At 41.9% G+C, this 25,260-nt stretch overlaps 1 protein-coding gene across 1 annotated transcript in view; it reads left to right on the plus strand.

The window, feature by feature from the left end:
• Nucleotides 1-25,260, plus strand: part of ACACA (acetyl-CoA carboxylase alpha) — an 856,108-nt gene that overhangs the window by 392,801 nt on the left and 438,047 nt on the right. The window contains exon 32 of the mRNA XM_066609221.1: nt 14,923-15,030. Coding sequence (XP_066465318.1) covers nt 14,923-15,030 — 108 coding nt within the window. The remainder of the gene's footprint in view (nt 1-14,922; nt 15,031-25,260) is intronic.

Consider the following 25,260-nt stretch of genomic DNA (forward strand, 5'->3'; position numbering starts at 1 on the left):
TAATCGAGTGGGGACCCATTAACTTTTCCTATTTATGACATAATCAATGCCCGTGCCAAATTTCAAGTTTCTATGACATCAGGAAGTGAGAGAATTAGATTTCGTACGTAAAATGTGGACGCTAATTCTTTTGCGCTTAGAATTTAATAATCGAGTTGGGACCCATTAGCTTTTCCTATTTATGACATAATCAATGCTTATGGCAAATTTCATGTTTCTATGACATTGGGAAGTGAGAGAATTAGATTATGTACGTAAAATTTTGACGCTAATTCTTTTGCGCTAGAATTAAATAATCGAGTTGGGACCTATTATCTTTTCCTATTTATGACATAATCAATGCTCGTGCCAAATTTCACGTTTCTATGACAACGGAAAGTGAGAAAATTACATTCCGTATGTAAAATTTGGACGCTAATTCTTTTGCACATAGAATTAAATAATCGAGTTGGGACCCATTAGCTTTTCCTATTTATGACATAATCAATGCTCGTGCCAAATTTCACGTTTCTATGACACTGGAAAGTGAGAAAATTACATTCCGTACGTAAAATTAGGATGCTAATTCTTTTGCGCATAGAATTGAATAATCAAGTTGGGACCCATTAGCTTTTCCTATTTATGACATATTCAATGCCCGTGCCAAATTTTAAGTTTCTATGTGGGAAAATTACATTCCGTACGTAAAATTTGGACGCTAATTCTTTTGTGCATAGAATTGAATAATTGAGTTGGGACCCATTAGCTTTTCCTATTTATGACATAATCAATGCTCCTGCCAAATTTCGAGTTTCTATGACACCGGGAAGTGAGAGAATTAGATTCCGTACGTAAAATTTGGACGCTAATTCTTTTGCGCATAGAATTGAATAATCGAGTTGGGACCCATTAACTTTTCCTATTTATGACATAATCAATGCGTGTGTCAAATTTCGAGTTTCTATGACACCGGGAAGTCAGAAAATTACATTCCGTACGTAAAATTTGCACGCTAATTCTTTTGCGCATAGTATTGAATAATCGAGTTGGGACCCATTAACTTTTCCTATTTATGTCATAATCAATGCCCGTGCCAGATTTTAAGTTTCTATGACATTGGGAAGTAACAGATTTAGATTATGTACGTAAAATTTCGACACCAAATCTTTTGCGCTAGAATTGAATAATCGAGTTGGGACCCAATTACTTTTCCTGTTTTGGAGATGATCTATGCTCGTGCCAAAATTCATGTTTCTACGATATCGGGAAGTTGGAGAACTTTTGGCGAGTCAGTCAGTCAGTGAGTCAGTCAGTGAGTCAGTCAGTGAGTGAGTGAGGGCTTTCGTCTATATATATATAGACTAGCTGATATACCCGGCTTCGCCCGAGTTAATTTTGTACTGGTGTTTATCTGGTGTTCACACTGAAAATCTTACGAAGTCGTGGTTACTTTAGAGATACTGAAGAAAAACATATGTTCACCATTTTGCATAGTTCTCTGCGTTACCCAGGAAACACCACGTGGAGGTAACCATGCGACGTTTCCTTTATATAAAATGACATCAGGAAGTGAGAGAATTGGATTACGTACATAAAATTTGGACACTAATTCTTTTGCGCTTAGAATTGAATAATCGAGTTGGGACCCATTAACTTTTCATATTTATGACACAATCAATGCTTGTGTCAAATTTCATGTTTTTATGACATTGGGAAGTGAGAGATTTAGATTATCTACGTAAAATTTGGATGCTAATTCTTTTGCGCATAGAATTGAATAATGCAGTTGGGACCCATTAGCTTTTCCTATTTATGACATAATCAATGCTCGTGCCAAATTTCCTGTTTCTATGACACCGGAAAGGGAAGAAATTACATTCCGTACGTAAAATTTGGACGCCAATTCTTTTGCGCTAGAATTGAATAATTGACTTGGGACCCATTAGCTTTTCCTATGTATGACATAATCAATGCTCGTGCCAAATTTCCTGTTTCTATGACACCAGAAAGTGAAAAAATTACATTCCGCACGTAAAATTTTGACACCAATTCTTTAGCGCTAGAATTGAATAATCGAGTTGGGACCCATTAGCGTTTCCTATTTATGACATAATCAATGCTTGTGCCAAATTTCACGTTTCTATGACACCGGAAAGTGAAAAAATTACATTCCGTACGCAAAATTTGGACGCTAATTCTTTTGCGCATAGCATTGAATAATGGAGTTGGGACCCATTAGCTTTTCCTATTTATGACATAATCAATGCTCGTGCCAAATTTCCTGTTTCTATGACACCGGAAAGTGAATAAATTACATTCCGTACGTAAAATTTCGACGCCAATTCTTTTGCGCTAGAATTGAATAATCGAGTTGGGACCTATGAACTTTTCCTATTTATGACATAATCAATGCTCGTGCCAAATTTCATGTTTCTATGACACCGGAAAGTGAAAAAATTACATTCCGCACTTAAAATTTGGACGCTAATTCTTTTGCGCATAAAATTGAATAATGAAGTTGGGACCCATTAGCTTTTCCTATTTATGACATAATCAATGCTCGTGCCAAATTTCCTGTTTCTATGACACCGGAAAGTGAAAAAAATTACCTTCCGCACGTAAAATTTTGACACCAGTTCTTTTGCGCTAGAATTGAATAATCGAGTTGGGACCCATTAACTTTTTCTATTTATGACATAATCAATGCCTGTGCCAAATTTCATGTTTCTATGACACCGGAAAGTGAAAAAATTACATTCCGTACGTAAAATTTCGACGCCAATTCTTTTGTCCTAGAATTGAGTAATTGAGTTGGGACCCATTAGCTTTTCCTATTTATGACATAATCAATGCTCGTGCCAAATTTCACGTTTCTATGACACTGGAAAGTGCAAAATTTACAATTCGCACGTAAAATTTGGACGCTAATTCTTTTGCGCATAGAATTGAATAATGGAGTTGGGACCCATTAGCCTTTCCTATTTATGACATAATCAATGCTCGTGCCAAATTTCCCGTTTCTATGACACCGGAAAGTGAAAAAATTACATTCCGCACGTAAAATTTTGACGCCAATTCTTTTGCGCATAGAATTGAATAATCGAGTTGGGACCCATTAGCTTTTCCTATTTATGACATAATCAGTGCTCGTGCCAAATTTCCTGTTTCTATGACACCGGAAAGTGAGAAAATTAGATTCCGTACGTAAAATTTGGACGCTAATTCTTTTGTGCATAGAATTGAATAATTGAGTTGGGACCCATTAGCTTTTCCTATTTATGACATAATCAATGCTCCTGCCAAATTTCGAGTTTCTATGACACCGGGAAGTGAGAGAATTAGATTCCGTACGTAAAATTTGGACGCTAATTCTTTTGCGCATAGAATTGAATAATCGAGTTGGGACCCATTAACTTTTCCTATTTATGACATAATCAATGCGTGTGTCAAATTTCGAGTTTCTATGACACCGGGAAGTCAGAAAATTACATTCCGTACGTAAAATTTGCACGCTAATTCTTTTGCGCATAGTATTGAATAATCGAGTTGGGACCCATTAACTTTTCCTATTTATGTCATAATCAATGCCCGTGCCAGATTTTAAGTTTCTATGACATTGGGAAGTAACAGATTTAGATTATGTACGTAAAATTTCGACACCAATTCTTTTGCGCTAGAATTGAATAATCGAGTTGGGACCCAATTACTTTTCCTGTTTTGGAGATGATCTATGCTCGTGCCAAAATTCATGTTTCTACGATATCGGGAAGTTGGAGAACTTTTGGCGAGTCAGTCAGTCAGTCAGTCAGTCAGTGAGTCAGTCAGTGAGTGAGTGAGGGCTTTCGTCTTTATATATATAGACTAGCTGATATACCCGGCTTCGCCCGAGTTAATTTGGTACAGGTGTTTATCTGGTGTTCACACGGAAAATCTTACGAAGTCGTGGTTACTTTAGAGATACTGAAGAAAAACATATGTTCACCATTTTGCATAGTTCTCTGTGTTACCCAGGAAACACCACGTGGAGGTAACCATGCGACGTTTCCTTCATATAAAATGACATCAGGAAGTGAGAGAATTAGATTACGTACATAAAATTTGGACACTAATTCTTTTGCGCTTAGAATTGAATAATCGAGTTGGGACCCATTAACTTTTCATATTTATGACACAATCAATGCTTGTGTCAAATTTCATGTTTTTATGACATTGGGAAGTGAGAGATTTAGATTATCTACGTAAAATTTGGACATTAATTCTTTTGCGCATAGAATTGAATAATGCAGTTGGGACCCATTAGCTTTTCCTATTTATGACATAATCAATGCTCGTGCCAAATTTCCTGTTTCTATGACACCGGAAAGGGAAGAAATTACATTCTGTACGTAAAATTTGGACGCCAATTCTTTTGCGCTAGAATTGAATAATCGAGTTGAGGCCCATTAGCTTTTCCTATGTATGACATAATCAATGCTCGTGCCAAATTTCCTGTTTCTATGACACCGGAAAGTGAAAAAATTACATTCCGCACGTAAAATCTTGACGCCAATTCTTTAGCGCTAGAATTGAATAATCGAGTTGGGACCCATTAGCGTTTCCTATTTATGACATAATCAATGCTTGTGCTAAATTTCACGTTTCTATGACACCGGAAAGTGAAAAAATTACACTCCGCACGTAAAATTTCGATGCCAATTCTTTTGCGCTAGAATTTAATAATCGAGTTGGGACCCATTAGCTTTTCCTATGTATGACATAATCAATGCTCGTGCCAAATTTCCTGTTTCTATGACACCGGAAAGTGAAAAAATTACATTCCGTCTGTAAAATTTCGACGCCAATTCTTTTGCGCTAGAATTGAATAATCGAGTTGGGACCTGTGAACTTTTCCTATTTATGACATAATCAATGTTCGTGCCAAATTTCACGTTTCTATGACACCGGAAAGTGAAAAAATGACATTCCGCACGTAAAATTTGGACGCTAATGCTTTTGCGCATAAAATTGAATAATGAAGTTGGGACCCATTAGCTTTTCCTATTTATGACATAATCAATGCTCGTGCCAAATTTCCTGTTTCTATGACACCGGAAAGTAAAAAAATTACCTTCCGCACGTAAAATTTCGACGCCAATTCTTTTGCGCTAGAATTGAATAATCGAGTTGGGACCCATTAGCTTTTCCTATTTTTGACATAATCAATGCCTGTGCCAAATTTCCTGTTTCTATGACACCGGAAAGTGAAAAAATTACATTCCGTCTGTAAAATTTCGACGCCAATTCTTTTGCGCTAGAATTGAATAATCGAGTTGGGACCTGTGAACTTTTCCTATTTATGACATAATCAATGTTCGTGCCAAATTTCACGTTTCTATGACACCGGAAAGTGAAAAAATGACATTCCGCACGTAAAATTTTGACGCCAATTCTTTTGCGCTAGAATTGAATAATCGAGTTGGGACCCATTAGCTTTTCCTATGTATGACATAATCAATGCTCGTGCCAAATTTCCCGTTTCTATGACACCGGAAAGTGAAAAAATTACATTCCGTACGTAAAATTTGGACGCTAATTCTTTTGCGCATAGAATTGAATAATCGAGTTGGGACCCATTAGCTATTCCTATTTATGACATAATCAGTGCTCGTGCCAAATTTCCTGTTTTGTATGACACCGGAAAGTGAGAAAATTAGATTCCGTACGTAAAATTTGGACGCTAATTCTTTTGAGCATAGAATTGAATAATCGAGTTGGGACCCGTTAGCTTTTCCTATTTATGTCATAATCAATGCCCGTGCCAAATTTTAAGTTTCTAAGGCATTGGGAAGTGACAGATTTAGATTATGTACGTAAAATTTCGACGCCAATTCTTTTGTGCTAGAATTGAATAATCGAGTTGGGACCCAATTACTTTTCCTGTTTTGGAGATGATCTATGCTCTTGCCAAAAGTCATGTTTCTACGATATCGGGAAGTTGGAGAACTTTTGTCGAGTCAGTCAGTCAGTCAGTGAGTGAGTCAGTGAGTCAGTCAGTGAGTCAGTGAGGGCTTTCAGCTTTATATATATAGACTAGCTGATATACCTGGCTTCGCCCGAGTTAATTTGGTACTGGTGTTTATCTGGTGTTCACACGGAAAATCTTACGAAGTCGTGGTTACTTTAGAGATACTGAAGAAAAACATATGTTCACCATTTTGCATTATTCTCTGCGTTGCCCAGGAAACACCACGTGGAGGAAACCATGCGACGTTTCCTTTATATAAAATGACATCAGGAAGTGAGAGAATTAGATTACGTACATAAAATTTGGACACATTCTTTTGCGCTTAGAATTGAATTATCGAGTTGGGACCTATTAACTTTTCATATTTATGACACAATCAATGCTTGTGTCAAATTTCATGTTTTTATGACATTGGGAAGTGAGAGATTTAGATTATCTACGTAAAATTTGGACGCTAATTCTTTTGCGCATAGAATTGAATAATGCAGTTGGGACCCATTAGCTTTTCCTATTTATGACATAATCAATGCTCGTGCCAAATTTCCTGTTTGTATGACACCGGAAAGTGAAAAAATTACATTCCGCACGTAAAATTTCTACGCCAATTCTTTTGTGCTAGAATTGAATAATCGAGTTGGGACCCATTAGCTTTTCCTATTTATGACATAATCAATGCCTGTGCCAAATTTCCTGTTTCTATGACACCGTAAAGTGAAAAAATTACATTCCGCACGTAAAATTTTGACGCCAATTCTTTTGCGCTAGAATTGAATAATCAACTTGGGACCCATTAGCTTTTCCTATGCTTGACATAATCAATGCTTGTGCCAAATTTCCCGTTTCTATGACACTGGAAAGTGAAAAAATTACATTCCGTACGTAAAATTTCGACGCCAATTCTTTTGCGCTAGAATTGAATAATCGAGTTGGGACCCATTAGCTTTTCGTATTTATGACATAGTCAATGCTCGTGCCAAATTTCATGTTTCTATGACACCGAAAAGTGAAAAAATTACATTCCGCACGTAAAATTTCGACGCTAATTCTTTGGCGCATAAAATTGAATAATGGAGTTGGGAGCCATTAGATTTTTCTATTTATGACATAATCAATGCTCGTGCCAAATTTCACCTTTCTATGAGACCGGAAAGTGAAAAAATTACCTTCCGCACGTAAAATTTTGACGCCAATTCTTTTTCGCTAGAATTGAATAATCGAGTTGGGACCCATTAGCTTTTCCTATGTATGACATAATTAATGCTCGTGCCAAATTTCACGTTTCTATGACACCGGAAAGTGAAAAAATTACATTCCGTACGTAAAATTTGGACGCTAATTCTTTTGCGCATAGAATTGAATAATCGAGTTGGGACCCATTAGCTTTTCCTATGTATGACATAATGAATGCTCGTGCCAAATTTCACGCTTCTATGACACCGGAAAGTGAGAAAATTAGATTCTGTACGTAAAATTTGGACGCTAATTCTTTTGCGCATAGAATTGAATAATCGAGTTGGGACCCGTTAGCTTTTCCTATTTATGTCATAATCAATGCCCGCGCCAAATTTTAAGTTTCTATGACATTGGGAAGTGACAGATTTAGATTATGTACGTAAAATTTCGACACCAATTCTTTTGCGCTAGAATTGAATAATCGAGTTGGGACCCAATTTCTTTTCCTATTTTGGAGATAATCTATGCTCGTGCCAAAATTCATGTTTCTACGATATCAGGAAGTTGGAGAACTTTTGGCGAGTCAGTCAGTCAGTAAGTCAGTCAGTGAGTCAGTCAGTGAGTCAGTGAGTCAGTCAGTCAGTGAGGGCTTTCAGCTTTATATATATAGATTTGATAAGGCTACTGCAGAATCATTAAAAGATTTTACCACCCAATTTGCAAACATGGTAAAGTTTGTATTTTTTCTCCAATCAGTGGTGCCATACCTTTTAAACAATGTGATGATATTCAGCATTAAAGGGGTTGTCCCCCGGCGAAATCAATTTTTTTTTTTTTAAACATACCCCCACATTGTGCAAAGTTAAAAAGCATCCCTTTGTTTTTTTTTTAAATTCGCCTACCTGGATCCCCGTTCTGCAGCTTCTTCTTTTCTTCTTTCAAAGATGGCGCCGCTGGTCTTCTCCCACGGTGCACCGCGGGTCTTCTCCCATGGTGCACCGTGGATTTTCTTCTTCAGTCTTGCGTTCTACTGCCGATTACAGCCACTTCATTGGCTGATCGGCACCACGTGACGGAGGCGGAGCTACGATGACGCTGAGAAGAGGGAGGAGCCAGGACGCAGCTCGTGAGCCCGGAGGGAGACAGAAGAGGAATCCTTCAGTGCGCGAGCCCGACTGTTCGTGCGACCAGAGAAGAGGCTTCATCGTCGCCATGGAGACGGGGACACCAGCGCCGGAGGGGGTAAGTGTATAACTTCTGTATGGCCAATATTTAATGCACGATGTATATTACAAAGTGCATTCATATGGCCATACAGAAGTGCATAACCCCACTTGCTGCCGCGGGACAACCCCTTTAAGGGAAGGTCATTACATGTCTTTCTCACTTCAGTTTGTTTTTCCGTTATGCACCATAGCATGAGGCCTTTTCCCCTAATGTCTAAACATGAACAGTTATTTATTGATGGATAACAGGACATATCACTAGTGATAGGAGAGTGAAAATGACTGGGATGTTACTATGCTCAGCGCTTTGGTTTGGAAGTGAGCAGTTGAGCATTAAATAGGGGCTCTGTAACCATGCACCAACCTGAAACGTATATGCTTTTTCTCGGCTCCTACCATTACCCTTAGTTAAGTCAGATGCATCCTTAACTAATTGATAACGTTCCCTCTGGATCATTCAGAGGTATAGCCATGTATGGCATTGTCTTTGAGGCTCTAGGGCTATATCTACATATCCAACAGCTCCTGAGTTTTTGATATGTTTAAAACACATTAACAATAACTTTATGGTGTTTTACAAAATTATTGTTCCAATTATTGAGTCCCTTTATACTAGAGATTGTCCATAACAGTAGAAATAGACTTCCAAGCATTCCTCCGGCTCTGGAATTAAAACTTTTTTTACCATTACTTCTATCCACATGGAGGTTGCCCTCTGACCCCGCTGGGACAGGAAGAGTAGAGTTCAAAAGGCCACCCCCTACCACCATTCTCCTGTGTTCTTCCTGCACTTACGGGCACAGAGGAGCTCCTCCTTGGAGTGATTGAGCAGGACGGAAGGATCGCTTACCTAAGCAATGAAGCACAGGATCCTTTGCCTACTCAGTGAGTGGGGGCTTTTTCTAGATCACCAGGTTCATCCTCAAATGCATGGTATCCCTATATATGGGCCCAATATCGAACAGCGTCATCCCCCCTGATTGAAGACTATAAAAATTATTTTCTACCCATAATATAAAAAACTTTTCAAAGATGGTTCAAAATACTATGAAAGTAGTAGACATCCAACAACTGCGGTGGTACATCTCATCCCTTCCCCCCTAAAAGGTTTATAGTTACACCAGACCAGTCCCCTCTTCTCCAAAAAAAGATTGGAGCAGTGTGAAGATGTATAAGCTTTTCTTTGTTTTAATATTAGCATTATATGTATGAACTTAGTTGTCATGCATGCATTCCTTTACTCAGACAACACCTGTGTGAATGGGTGTGAATGCTTCTTTGCTTTTCTCATTAGGCTGGCCACCTAATGCTTTATCTCTTTCTTTTCCTGGGAACCATGTATTACAACTAAGGGAAATGTTCTGAGTAAAATACATTATGTTTTGTCTGGAGGATCACTTACCTGCACTGGTGGAGCTGCAGCAGGGTGTGTCTGCTCTGAGAATATAGAGGCAGACCAGCAGCAAATGAATGACTTTATAGGACTCCTGAAAAGGATTGTGGGAGCTTTTCACTGCTATAAAGGCTCACCTGAGCAATTAGTTTGTTCAGTTTAGTTATTTTGTTAGTTGAGCCAAGACTTTGAAGAGAACATGTCAGTGAACTTATGGACTTTCTGTTTGCCATGTAAAGATAGACTGCTTTAAATAAACACCCTGTATGCTTTGGAAGAACTGGGTCTATGATTCCTTGAATTACCCAATCCTCACAAGCAGGGAGTTTGGTACTTAACATAATTGGGAGCTGTAATCCCAGTTCCTTCCAAGGAACTTTTTTTGGGGGGTTATTACTGCACTTTGTTTTTAACGCTTCCATTATTTGTTGGATTCCATTTGTTTGTGCCAAACTTCATTAATTGCATCATTTTATCAATGTATATAAATGAATATACAACTATAATATAATGCAATTAATGAAGTTTGGCACAAACAAATGAGATCCAACAAATAATCAGTATTGATCAGTTCTTTTCTAAACTCTTAAATGTGTATTCCAAGCACAGTCATCATGGCTAAGATGGCTACACCCAAAGGCATATATCTATATTACACTCACGTTCGGCACTATGGAGCAATTCCAGCAAACTCATTGGTTCTGATTCACAATTCCAGCAACCTGATTGGTTGTTTGGCTTGTGTGATTCAACCTCATTGGTTGTTTGGGTTCCCTGATTCAACCTGATTGGTTGTTAGTGCCGAACTTGACTGTAATATAGACATAAGCCACCCAGAGGTGGCCGGGATTACTAAAACAGCTAAGCTGGGTGTTCTACACTGTTTCCTAAACTCCTGTGGAAGTGAATAAGAGTTATAGAAACAGTGGTCAGTGATAATTGAGGTCAGTGGGAGCTAAATTAACTGATCAGAAAAAGGTTGCTTAGAAGCTCGACAAGGATCATAAATGACTTAAAGTGAAAACAAATGCCAAAGGCATTAATCCCTATACCAAGTTTCCTAAAATATAACTTTTATTAGTTAGAGATTTAAATTCACTTGGTAAAGGTTAAAAATCCAGATTGCAGACTGCCTGAAACAAATAAACACTTATTAGGTAAATCACCCATATAAGAGTACAGATTTGCACTATTTTCCCAGGGACATCAAACCTCAAACTCCCTCCTCAGTATAGGAAACTGTTTTAAATGTATAATCGCAATCAAGTGCAAACTAATTAAAAAAATGTAATATTTAAAAAAAAAATAGTACACCAAAAAAATATATATATTTTTTTAAATTTGGCATCATAGTAATCATACTGACCCATAGAATAAAATTATCATGTCATTTTTGTTGCAGGGTGTACACCATAGAAACAAGATGCACCCAAAGATGGCAGAATTTTGTTTTGTTTTTCCATTATATTCGACTTACAATTCTTTTTAAAGTTTTTTTAGGGGTCTCATCAGTTTGAACCACCTACTAGACGACTATGGTAGTTTTTCCAACTTAAAAGTTAACAAAAACAAATCAGTTATACTGATTATATCTCTACCCCCTCACAGAGCAACGGAGGTAAAGAAATCCTCCCCATATGCCTGGGCAGAACACTCAATAGACTACTTAGGCATCAAAATCACAAATAATTTAACAAAACTGTATGAGAGCAATTTGGGGCCACTATTAACAGATATCGCATCACTCCTGACTTCATATAATTTACCTATCATCTCATGGTTTGGAAGAAAAAACCTCATTGAAACATACATATTACCCAAAATTATTTATAAATTACAAATGCTACCAATACACATACCCAAATCCTTCTTTAAAAAAATTAACTCACAATTCTCATGTTTCTTTTGGAAATATAAACGCCCACGACTAGCATACTCACTAATGTCCAAGAAAAGACAACATGGAGGAGTGGGCCTCCCCAACATTCTAGAATACTATAGGGCAATTAATCTAAATAGATGGCTGGAAATGATAGCTCCGACAAAAAACAACAAGTTGAGGAAAATCGCACAACTAACTCACGGCAATGACCTCATCAGGGATATGTGGCTCCCCAACCCCAAAACATATCGCTCAAAAGACTTCAGTATACTGCTGAGGGGCATCTGCGAGACCTGGAACTCCCTTTCCCACGAATTAGCTCCCCCGCCATCCCCTTGCGCTCCTTTAAGTCTACTCCCATATATCTCCAAGCACCCTAAAACCTGGACGCCAGAGAACCTCTGGAATATCTTTGAGGGAAGGTCAATACACGATCTACAAAACATCATACATGAGGAGCCTAATGTCATAACTAACTCATTAAGCTCACAAAATAAGCTACAAGACCTTCACATCACGCACATTACAAACACAATCGCTGATTTTAAAAAAGAACACCTTTCCTCAAGACCAACAACAGAATTCGAAAGGTTAATAAATAGAGATGAGCGAACGTACTCGGATAAGCACTACTCGTCCGAGTAATGTGCCTTATCCGAGTACCGCTGTACTCGTGCTGAAAGATTCGGGGCGCTCCGCTGCTGACAGGTGAGTCGCAGCGGGGAGCGGGGCAGAGCGGGCGGGAGAGAAGGAGAGAAAGATCTCCCCTCCGTTCCTCCCCGCTCTCCCCTGCAGCTCCCCGCTCCGCAGCGCGTCCCGAATCTTTCAGCACGAGTACAGCGGTACTCGGATAAGGCACATTACTCGGACGAGTAGTGCTTATCCGAGTACGTTCGCTCATCTCTATTAATAAAGTCTCAAAATACAGAGTCCAGGAAAATAGCACTCTTAACCAAAAATTTCACAACAACTCGTACCTTAGGCAGACCAACTTTTATCTCCTCATGGGAGGAGTTAGACATAAGAATATCAGATGCAGAACTTAAAACGATATTTTAATCTTCTTATGGTGTCTCCCCATGTGTTCGCCTCCAAGAAAACCATTATAAACTTCTATCCCGATGGTATAAAACACCTGAATGGCTGTATACTTACAAACTCTCAGAATCGGATAAGTGCTGGAGATGTCAGGAAAATACGGGAACTTATCTTCACATTTGGTGGAATTGTAAAAAAATCAAACCCTTCTGGTCAGAAATTGAAAGCGAAATCGCAAAAATTCTCAACAAAACACTCCATCTCACCCCAGACATGATAATACTAAACAGACCAAACAAGTCATTTAACCCCCTGAAAGACAAACTCGCTGCTTTTATGATAGCGGCAGCAAAAGCATTAATCGCCCTATATTGGGGAAACCCAGTACCTCCTTCTACTAAGATGTGGAAAGATAAGATCAACCAAATCCACCAGTTTGAGGAGATCCTAAGCTGGACAAACTCGACTTATACTACGCACCTGAACGTCTGGTCTCCCTGGGAAAGTTACTACTCAAAACCTCATCAGCCGATCAGCCCTCCTCCCTAGATTAATTTTCTTATATCTAGTGAAACTAGCGGCAACAGAACATTCACCTCGCCCTTCTCAGCCGATCCCACCAGACTAGCGAGGAGACCGCTCTGACATTGGCTTAGCAATATCTCCAAATAGCAAGCTGGAAAGCTAACAGTGGTTCACGAACTACCTCATATAGTGTATACAATTTGTAGAACAAAATACAATGAGAACCAACCAGTTTCTATTGCCTTACACCATACCACATCCCCTGATACTAGACATGACTAACGTTTTTTCTTGCCGAACCGCGTCTCTCCGGTGCACACGAGATGGCGCCACCCCGAGGAGCATAAAATGTAGCGTCGCCCAGACGGCCGTCTCTGCAATCCCCCAGCGGAGTTACGGCCATCCACCCCCGGGCGATCAAGCTCAGGCGAGTTGCTGCAAAATTTAAAATTGGAAAAGAAAAAAGGGGGCGCTTCTGGGAGCACCGGAGCAATATATCACAGATAACACAGTGGAGTAAGCTGCAGAATAAAAAGTAAAAGTATAAATGCGGATAACAGTGACCCCTCCCCCACCACCACCTATCCTTTATCCTTTCATTCCTTGCATACCCTCGTTTCCCCCACTTCCTTTCCTCCTCTGTCTAGTCATCACTTTATTAATCATTTAATAACTTACTAAGTTAATATAAGTCTCAGGTGCATGAACGAGTTCAGGGAGTGGCCACCGCCGCCAACCCTGGCCCAGAAAATAAAGCTTTCAAGCCTGGGTGAATGGGCCAGAGAGGGCGTCGGGACCAGAGATTAGTGATTAGAGTTATTTAGCTTATATTGCAAAGTTTATATACGTTTGTTGAAAACGCGACTGAACCACGCAATGTTATACTTTAGTCAAATAATGTGCACCTATACAATGCTACTACTCTGTACTTGAAAAACTTTCAATAAAAAAGTGGATTATAAAAAAAAAAAAAGTTTTTTTAGTACATTATATGGCACAATATATAGTGGATAAATAAAAGAGTTATTTTTTAAAAAAGGGGAGGAAAATCCAAAAATGGTAAAAAAAAAAAAAAAAAGCTGTGTCCTTAATGGGTTAAATCATGTTAATCTGGTGGTGTCATACTGACTATAAGAGTGGGGTGGAAAGGAGGGAAAGAAAAGGCTAAAATCTTCGCGAGAGGGTGGTGGGGTCACTAGTGAAGACTAATCCATGTGGATATTCAAAATAAAATATTGATTATAAACATGCAAATGAACTTCCTATAGTATTTTGTAAAATTTATGAAACGGGTATAATTAAAGAAAGGCCCCAAATGAAAAACCCCCATTGAGTCAACTTGGTGTTTTGGTATTTAGACGAAAAATCCACTTTAAAATGATGACCGTCATCTATAGTAGAGCCAAAGGAAGAAATGTGACCCCAACCATAATTTAATTGCATGCAGGTGGCCATAAAGATAGCAGATAAGTTTTGTTCCACTGGCACGTTTAAACTAACGTCTTTACTGTTTGTATTGAAAAGTTTGTTTGAGGTGTGTGATGTTGTCATAAACCTCAGTTGATTGAAAACTTAGAATACTGAAAACTACTAGGCACATTCTTTTGTTTCGAATTGAGCACTGTTTCTTGTTTTGATGAAATATTATCTATTTTACTGCCATTTTAAGAGATTAAAACTTTTATTTAAAAACCTCTTGCAGAGCATCCGTGATGAACCTATCCACATCCTAAACATTGCCATCAAAACCGACTGTGATATTGATGATGATAGTCTGGCTGCCATGTTCCGAGACTTTACGCAAAACAAAGTAAGCAATTGACAGATTTACATTCTAACTTAACTGAATTAAACTATGACCATACTGCCAATCTACTCTGATATTTGAAAGTATTAAGAGAACTAAACCCCTTCATGACCACCCCTGATACATACATCATCTATTTTGCTTTGCTAAAGTACCTTTACAGCAATCTTTTCATGTCAGATCATGCTAAGCTATACTTTGCTAATAAACAGTTCTGGGTTACACAGTGACAGTCTGTTCTTTAGGCCTTTTTCACAGTGGCGACAGCGATATTGCTGCTATGTACAAGCGATTTTATAGCATCGGTGATGCTTTTTTCTTGGGAAAGATGTAGCATCGTTGCTAACTGCGATTTTCTCGCGAGATAAAATTGTGCAACCTTATTGTTAGAAAGTTTATAGGACTTTCTAATGTTAAAATTGCATCACATAAAATCGCAAGTTCATGCGATGCAATAAACTAGGAGCTCCATAGTGTGAAACATGGGCTACAAAGCATCGCAAATCACGGTAATATTTAGCGACCTGCAATTTTCTTTTTTTCCCACAATGTCACAGGCTACAAAACATTGGTAATGTGAAGAAACCCATAAGAAAACATGGGCTTCACATACTTGCGATTTTTATAATGTGACCAGAAACTGACTACCCCATTACCAGTTATTTCCATAGGAATATGCTGGAAACATAAAAATTGTTACCTGCTACCTTAAGTGATGACTAACTTTTTAAACAACTTGTGCTTATAAATCTGACCACCAGGAATTTCCCTTCCTCTTTACTTGCTGCCCACTGTTTACTGTCAAATGAGTGACGGGAGACTCTCTGACTTCGGGGAGGAGAATGGGTCATCCTGCTCATTGAAGTGTATAGAGAGCAGAACATAGGGGAACCAAGAGAAGAGAAGGGGAGTCTCACACAGACACTGCCTGCAACTAATAGTAAATCACTGTTTAATGTGTTTTAGCTACTGAAATCACATCTCCATTCCTTACTCTTATTGTATTCTATCGTAAGTGTTGATTTTATGTATGTTTGTGCCTATAGACATTTAGAGACCAGAATTTGCAGTTCACTGTGTACAGTCTATAGAATACAACGTAACAGCTGCAAGTTTCTCCCACCAGTCCCATGAGGATTGAGAATCACATGTCAGGTTTGCATATTGTAGAGGTGAAAAATGGAAAATACAGGATAAAAAATGCAGAAAATACAGGATAAAAGTCATTATGTGCACAAATCAGGTTATTCGTCATATACACTCTGTCACGACCAGCGGGTGTGGACCCACTGTGCCAACTAACCAGTTTGACTTTGGGCTAGACCTAAGGCCGTTATCCCAATGGCTGCCCGGTATTCACCCTCTTTACCCCTGTACAGAGATCTGGCCTTCACAGCAGGGAATCGAACAGGCTGCTACCTCCTGAAATAGTCCTGGTGTAGTTAGCAGCGACATCGGTGCAACGAACCAAGAGACAGGCCAAAACACACAGTCGAATGTCGGAACAGGCCAAGTTCAAGCAAAATTCAAATAACAGGTCCAAGGGTCGATGTACAAGAATCAGAAACAGAATGCTTTTACTGCGATGCGAGTAGATATCTGGCAAGAAGATTAAATTATCATCAAGGTACATGACCACACACTCGTAGAAGAGGTCCCCAAAGATGTCACTAACAGACTCCTGAAAGTCAGCTGGGGCATTAACCAGACTAAAAGGCATTACCAAATACTCATAGTGCCCATCCCGAGTGTTAAAGGCAGTCTTCCATTAATCACCCTTGCGAATGCAGATTTAGTTGTAAGCTTCTCATAGATCAAGTTTAGTGAAGATGCATGCACTGCGCAGGCGATCAAACAACTCAGTGATTAACGGTAATGAATATTTTTTCTTGATGGTAATAGCATTTAAGTCCCAATAGTTTATGCACAAAGTGATGTCTTTTTTAATCAAGAAGAATCCGGCCCAGCAGGAGAAGAAGACTTGCAGATGTATCCTCTGGCCAGTTTGTCTTTGACCTTCTTTGCTATAGCTTGGGTCTCAGAAAGCTACAAAGGATTACCCTGCCTCGAGGAGGTACGGACCGTAGCACCAGATCAATCAGACGGTCATAAGGACGATGTGGTGACAGACATTCTGCCTCCCTCTTGTCGAAGACATCAGCATTACTGTAGTATGCCTCTGGCAGGCCCTGGAGGTTCTGAGGCATTGGGGAATGGAGAACAGATTGTACTGGAAGCAGGAACTTGGAGTAACAGGATACCCCCCCCTAACATAATACCTCCAATCCAAGGTATGATTTTGCTGACCAAGCCAAGGCAGAACCAACACCAGAGCGCTGGTGAACCGTGGAAAGGACCAGCAAGGAAATCTTATCTGAGTGGAGCATGCCTACTTTCACATCCAGCAGCTCAGTAACAAACTGAATTGTCTTGGAAAGGGTACTTCCATGTCACCACAAAAGGTCTCTCAAAATGTCGAATAGGAATCTGGTAGTGATCCACTAAGGCCTGATGCAAGAAGTTCCTTGCTAAACCAGAATCCAGGAAAGCAGACGCTGTGAACTGAATACCAGAGATGGACAAAGTCACAAGTAGATTCACTCATGGAGAAGACTGATCTTGACCTAAAGTAGCCTCTCCCAATGACCTTAAGCTTGAGAGTCCCGGCCTAGGAGAACAGGTGTGGACGTAATGCCCCCGGGCTCCACAGTACATGCACAAATTTTTTAAACATCTGAGCATGTGCTCCTGTTGGCTTGACCCTCATTGGCTCTGCACCAGTAGCCAAGGAGGTAGTCAGAGAGATAGAAAGTGGCCTTTGGAACCTGGGGGCCAAACAGATGGATCTCCTCTCCTGAGCTGCCTCTTTAACCCTTTCCTGGAACCAAAGATCAATTGTAGTGGCCAGAGAGATTAGGGTGTCCAGGGAGGACGAAACCTCACGACCTGCCAATTTGTCCTTAGTGTGATTTCCTAAGCCCTCCCAAAATGTCACCACCAGGGCCTCATTGTTCCAGCCTAGCTCCAAAGCCAGGGTTTGAAATTGAATGGCATATTAACCTACTGTTAGCCTGTCCTGATGTAGACATAGTAGGGAGAAGGCAGCTGAAGTCATACAACCAGGCTCATCAAAAACCCTCCGGAATGTCTCCACAAACATACATAGGTTACTGACCACTGGATCGTTTCTTAACCAGAAAGGGTTTATCCAGGCTAATGCCTGTTTGCATAGGTGAGACATCATGAAAGCCCATTTAGCGGGGTCAGTTTGGTATGGGTGAGACAACAGCTCAAAGTGTAACAAGCACAATGAACCCACGGCATTGTTCAGGATCTGCCTTGTAATGTGTATGTGCTGATAATCTAGGACCAGATATCACTGCAGAGACTGCTTGTGAAGGCGGAGCTGGAGTTGTGCCTGCTGTGAAAGGCTGCGGCGCCACTTTGGTAGTTAATATGCATTTCAGGAGAGCGTTCACCTCATGCAAGTATGTCAGAATTTGTTCCTGGCACGATGTTGAAACATCCCCTGAAGCAAATCCGAGATTTCCCTGCAGGAGGGATCAAAAGGGTCCAGTGCGCGAGTGTACTATTATGACCAGCAGGTGTAGACCCACTGTGCCAACTAACCGATATGACTTTGGGCTAGACCTAAGGGCATTATCCTGACAGCTCCCTGGTATTCACCCTTTAACCCCTGTATAGGGACCTGGCCTTCACAGAGTGGAACTAAACAGGCCGCTACCTCCTGGAATAGTCCCGGTGTAGTTGGCAACTGACCCATGGGAATCAGCGACACTGGTGCAACGCACCACGAGACAGGCTAAAGCTCGCAGTCCGGATACGGTCCACTGGCAGCATACAAGGGAGGTCCGGGTCACAAGTCTGAGGGTTGGGGCAGGCCGAATTCAAACAAATCCAAATAACAGCTCCATGGGTTGATGCATGGTAATCAGAAGCAGAATACTTTCACTGGGAGCAGGAACAAGCAAACATCAACACTCAGGCAAAGGAAATTAGATTCCAAGCTCAGCTAAACAGGGATGTAATAGCTGATTGTCCTGCAGCTGAACTGAGAGCACTGTACTCACTTTTCTCAGTTTTCTGCCCCTAGCTATTTTCACCTGCAGTATTCAAGATCCTATACAGCTTCTGCTCCTACAAAACATAGACAGATGTTGACAATCTTTCACAGATCTCTACCTTTGCACATTAATCAGGTAGACATGGATGGTGGGGGGCATTTCTGCCTAGTATCGACAACATTATACGACCAATAGGCAGTATTCATTAATGTATATGCCCCCTCTGAAAACCCACTCCCTACACTTCTACTCTTGAGTCACAAACCCGCACATTTCACATCGGCTAAACTACTATGGACGGGGACTTTAATCTTCCATTCTCTTTGTAACTGCATAAAACAGCTCTCAAATCTGACAGGTTCTGCAAGGCCCAGAGATCAGGATAGTCGGATGCTCTCACAACTCTCTCACTATCTGATTGCTGGAGAGAACTCCATGGAACCAAAAGTAGGTATGCATATTACTCCCCAACGGCCCATCTATATTCCCAGTTAGATTACGGTATATACTAATCTCGACTTCCCTTTTACCAATGTTAGCCCAGATTAGAAACATGTTCTGCTTCTGGTTAGATTATGACATTGTGTTAGCCTCCATCTTATGGTCATCAAACTCATATCTTAAATCCCAATGGCATTTAAATGAATCGCTCCTACGAGACTCACTACTCCTCGCCCAAATTACAAAGCAACTCACTAACTATTTTGAAATGAATACCAGTCCTGATTCTTTCCCTATTTTGACCTGGCTTTCTTATAAAGCTTATATAATCTGATTAAAATAGCTTCTAAAGAAATGGGAAAAGTGGCAAGCCCTCCTAGCCCTAGAGAGAAGGCTTTTTCTCTTAGAAATGCTGAACCAGCACAACCCCTTCCTGGCTATGAAATTATTTCAAAATGTATTTTATTAAATTTTTCTGAGGTACAAACAGTATGAAATTGAAATTTTCTGCAGTACGTACAGTATGAAATTAGAGCTTACAATAGTACAAGCTTTGTGAAAAACGTCTTCTCGTTTGACTAAGCCGCCGTTAACTCCGTGCTTCGGGAGGACGTCAGACTTGTCCCTAATGGCTGTTGTTAGTAATATCGCGGCATAAACCTTGCTGATGGTCTTTACTTAGAAACAGTTTACCCGTAAAACTTTCCCACTCACCCGCCCACCCCAATCAATTGCTATCAATACCCGCTTGGTATAGACTTTGAGTGTTCTATAACTTATTACTTATATAACGTTATGAGCTTTAAGTAAAAGAAAACAAATCACAAAAACCACAACAAAACAAACGCAAAAACAAAACAAAACAAAACAAAAAGGGAGAAGTAAGAAGGATAAAGAGAAAATAATAACATTGTGTGTGTACATATATAACAGACAATAAAGAAGGGGGAAGAAGAGGGGGGAAAAAGGGAGGGTGGGGGTGGGGGGAGATGGTCCTGGTCCCGTTTCCAAGGCCCCGCACATAAAAGATGGGATTAGTTAGGCAAAGCTCCACTCACCAGCCACTGTCCAAACCCCGTGGTGTTGCGGAATGTCAACCAGGGCTCCCATGTAGCGTGGTATGCTGAATATTTCTCATCATCTTTTGCTCTCAACTCTTCCATATGGCCTATCTCGTCCAGGGCGGTCACCCAGTTCACCCTTGTGGGGGGTTCACGGGATCTCCACAATCTCGGTATCACTGTTCTCATAGCTAAAAGAAAGAATCTTAGGGAGCCATTCTTGTTTGCTCTTATTGATCCCGGAAGGATCGACAGGAGGGCCATCTCGGGTGACAGCACCAAAGAGTCCCTGTTCAGGGCGTTGTGTAAGGACTCGATTTCCCTCCAGAGTGTCCTGACCTGTGGGCAGGACCACCATATGTGTGAAAGTGTGCCCACCTCTCTCTGGCACCTCCAACACACGTCAGACACCCCAGGGTAATATCTAGCCAGGCGCACAGGGGTGCGATACCATCTCGTTAGCAGTTTGTAGTTGAGCTCCTGATGGCTGCTCGAGATTGTCATCTTGTGGGTCAGGCATATGGCCTTGGCCCAGTCCTCCGTAGTCAGCTCTCTTCCCAACTCCTTTTCCCACGCCTTCTTAGACCCACCCCCAGGGTCCAGTCTCTCCCCGGCCACCAAAAAGCTATAGACCGCGGAGATCTCTCCTCTTGTCCTCTGAGGTCCCCCACACATCCCTTCGAAAGGGGTGTCTGGTGCCGTCAACTCCAAGATCGGACCCAGGGCTCGTACATAGTGACCAATCTGGTAGTGTTGGAACCACGCGCCTGTCACCTGCTCTCTGCTCCCCAAGAGAACGTCCAGTGGTATTAGGCCCTCTCCGTCCACCACGTCCCTAACCCTGGGCAACTCAACACCCAGCCCGTCAAGTATGGGCAATCCTATGTCTCCTTGAGGAAAATCTGGGTTCCCTCTCAATGGTGTCCAGGGTCCGGGGACTCTCACCAGGCCACCCCTCGCCGCGAAGCTGTCCCACGCTTTCAGTAAAGAGCTTATAAAAGAGGAGACTTTAACGCCCCTCCTTCCTAGCCCGCCGCGTAGCCAGAAAAGTCCCTGGATCCTCCCTGTCGCTAGCTCTTGCTCCAGTTCTACCCATCGTTTAGTTGTCCCCTCATGTACCAAGTCTAGCACCGTCCTGCAGATGGCAGCTCTATAATAGAGTAGCAAGTCCGGCAGACCCGTTCCGCCTCTTTTTTTTGGTTGGGTCAGTAGTCTGTAGCTTAGGCGCGGTTTAGTTCCCCCCCACACGAAGTGTGTCACTGCCTTTTGCAGTTTTACAAAGAAATTCCTCGGAACTTGTATGGGTAGTGTTTGAAATATGTACAGGAGTTTAGGAAGGGAGTTCATTTTAATGACGCTAATCCTGCCAAACCACGAGAGAGTCATTGGCCTCCACCTCTCGAAGTCTTTTATCATAGCAGAATATATAGGTTCGTAATTTAAGTCATAGGTCTTCCCGGGGTCTGTAGGGAGTATCACCCCCAGGTATCTAATGTTGTCCTCTCGCCAGCTCAGGGGGAATAGGTGTTTAAGCCGCGTGATTTCCAACGTCGGGAGTGTAATATTTAGTATGTCTGATTTTTTCAGGTTGATCTTGAAATTGCTGACCCGACTATATCTATCAAACTCCTTAAGGATGGCGGGCAATGCCCGGTTGGGGTTGGTAATGTATACTAATAGATCGTCAGCAAACAAGGCGACTTTATGCTCCTGCTTCGTTGTTTTGTAACCTAGTATTTCCTTGTTTTCCCTTAAGGCATTCGCCAGTGATTCCATAACCAGGGCGTATAGTGTTGGGGACAGCGGACAGCCCTGTCGCGTTCCGTTCTTTATGTTAATTGGGTTAGATAGCCTCCCGTTGACGCGTATCTGTGCTGTTGGGTTATTGTAAAGGGCCATTATCCAGTTAATCATCCTATTGCCCAGTCCGACCTTCCTTAACGTAGCCTCCAGGAACCTCCAGTTTACACGGTCGAAGGCCTTTTCGGCGTCCACCGAGAGGAGGCAGAGTGGGATATTTTCTTCTCGTGCTCTCCCCATTAATGCTAGGGTCCGTATCGTGTTGTCCCTAGCTTCTCGTCCCGCTACAAATCCTACCTGATCTCTATGGACTAGTCCGGGGACGATAGGACGTAAGCGCGTGGCCATCGTTTTAGCGAATATTTTGGTGTCAACGTTTAATAAAGAGATTGGGCGATAATTTCCGCAAGCCATGGGGTCTTTACCTGGTTTTGGGATAACTGTAATGATCGCTTGTAAGGCTTGGTACGGGAATGGGCATCTTTCAGAAACTGCATTAAAGGCTCTGCCCAGGAGAGGTACCACCAAGTCCCCACATGTCTTGTAGAACCTAGGGGTGAAGCCATCCGGCCCCGGGCTCTTCCCTATTTTCAAATTTTTAATTTCTGTTAGTATTTCTTGATCTGACATGTCTTCCTCTAGTAGCTCCTGACTCTCTATTGGGATCATTGTTGGTGCATGTTTTTGTAGCTATTGGTCTATCGCGGATGTTTCGACTGTCCCCCCCAATGTTGTATAGCTCGCCGTAGTATTCTCTTAAACATTCCAGGATGTCGCTTGTAGCGTGGACCTTGCCCTTGTTTACTGAGTTCATTGAGAAAATATGTGCCTGGCTTTCCCGCGGGTTTAGCGCCCTAGCCAACCAAGAGCTACATTTATTGCTATACTCATAATATCCTCCTTTCGTTCTATCCCTCAGATGCAGATAGGTCTGGTCCATAATCCCTAGAATTTGCTGTCGTAGTGTTGATATCTCTGCTTTTAAAGACGGGGATGCGTTAGTCTTATTGGCCTGTTCCGTTTTTTCCAGCTGGGATATCAAGTTCGCCAGTTTAGCTACCCTATCCTTCTTAAGTCTTGACCCGTGGGAGATGAAGACCCCCCTCAGGACGCATTTTAGGGCTTCCCACTGAATGGTTGGGGAGGTTGTGTCCGTTTTGTGGGTTTCTATAAAAGATTCTATTGTTTGCCTGATCTCCTGCAGGCAGCAAGGGTCGCCCAGGAGGTTGTCATTCAGTCTCCATGTGTTTAGTCCCCTTACCGCCTCCCCACCCAATAGGGCCCCATATACAGGCGCGTGGTCCGACCAGATGAAGTTACCTATAGAGCACCTAGGTTTCCAGTCCAACAGGCCGTGGGAGACAAATAAATAGTCCAAACGTCCATAACTATTATGGGCGATGGAGTGGTGGCTAAAGTCTCTGATCTCCGGGTGTAGTGTTCTCCAGAGATCAACGAGTTTAAGCTCGGATAATCTTCTCCGCAACCTACGCAGGGCTACCGGGGAGAGACTGGACCTACCCGCCGATGTATCCAGAGCCGCGTCCCAGACCAGATTGAAGTCGCCGCCCAGCACTATGTACGATCCCTCTGCGAATTGGTCCAGTTCCCCCATAACCCGACATCCGAAGGCAATCTGACCTGTGTTGGGGAAATAGATGTTAGCCACCGTTATTATGCGGCATCCTAGGTCAACTCTGAGAAAGATGTATCTGCCCTCGGGATCCGCTCTAGAGGCCAGGACTCTGTGGGGGAGATTCTTGTGAATTGCGATGGACGTGCCACAGATTTTCTTATCTGGGTGTGTACTGTGGTACCAGCTTGTGTAGTATTTATTGTTACTCTTAGGTATGTGGTCTTTTCTATAGTGGGTCTCCTGTAACATGACTATCATGATTTTCTTTTTATGCATATGGGACAGAACTTGACCTCTTTTGGCCGGGGCGTTTATGCCTCTGACGTTATATGTGCAAAAGGATAGGTTTGTCATGGTGGTATATTGACGGTTGAGCAAGGTGTTATTGCTGTCCATGGGGCTCGGGACCAGGACGGGGGATAGAAAAAGGAAAAGGGAGACATTAATAGTGGGAAGAGAGTAGGGAAATAAAGGGTGGGGTGACAGAAAATTAACATTCTGTCGACTAGGTCACACATTCCCAGTCTAGCTGGCGGGGAGCCAACCATCGGTCAGCTATAGACGGCACTGTCGTGACGTCAACCCGGAGAGGAGGGGAGATCACCGATACCAAATGGCCCGGGCCTCCCTCCATCCCCGCCGACAAACCCTGAGGTCAACCATATGGCTCGTGTCTTTAGGCAATTTTGATAACAGTAGTAACATAACAGCAGTAATAACATAGTAGTGCGCATAACCAGTCATCAGGCCTTCAAATAACGTTGCAGTCTACTGGTTCATGACCATGCATATTTAGCGCTGTGGGCGTGTCCAGACGGCGCTGTAGGTCTAGAATCGGCGGCTCGCAACAAGTCGCCGGAAATCAGCGACTTTGGGCGTGTTACAATCAGCGTTGTGGTTTGCTGGTGTGGTTTCTGGGTCCAGGACCCCGGGGTCCCACCTCGTGCCAGGTGTCCCTGGGCCCAGATATGGGTAGTGATGGAAGGTGGGGCCAATCCGGCAGTGCCACCATTGGGAGTTCCAGAGTGCCTAGGAATCTAGGGAGGTCAGCTGGTGATCTAAAAGTTCCTGTCTTGCCGTTCCTGGTGGCCGTGAGCTGGAAGGGGTAACCCCACCGGTACAGGATTTTGTTAGCTTTTAGGACATCTAGCAAGGGTCGTACGGCTCTGCGCAATTGCAGGGTGCGTCTTGCTAGATCTGAGTAGATTGC

The sequence above is a fragment of the Eleutherodactylus coqui genome, chromosome 1 (genome assembly GCF_035609145.1).
Source record: "Eleutherodactylus coqui strain aEleCoq1 chromosome 1, aEleCoq1.hap1, whole genome shotgun sequence".
NCBI classification, from domain to species: Eukaryota; Metazoa; Chordata; class Amphibia; order Anura; family Eleutherodactylidae; genus Eleutherodactylus; species Eleutherodactylus coqui.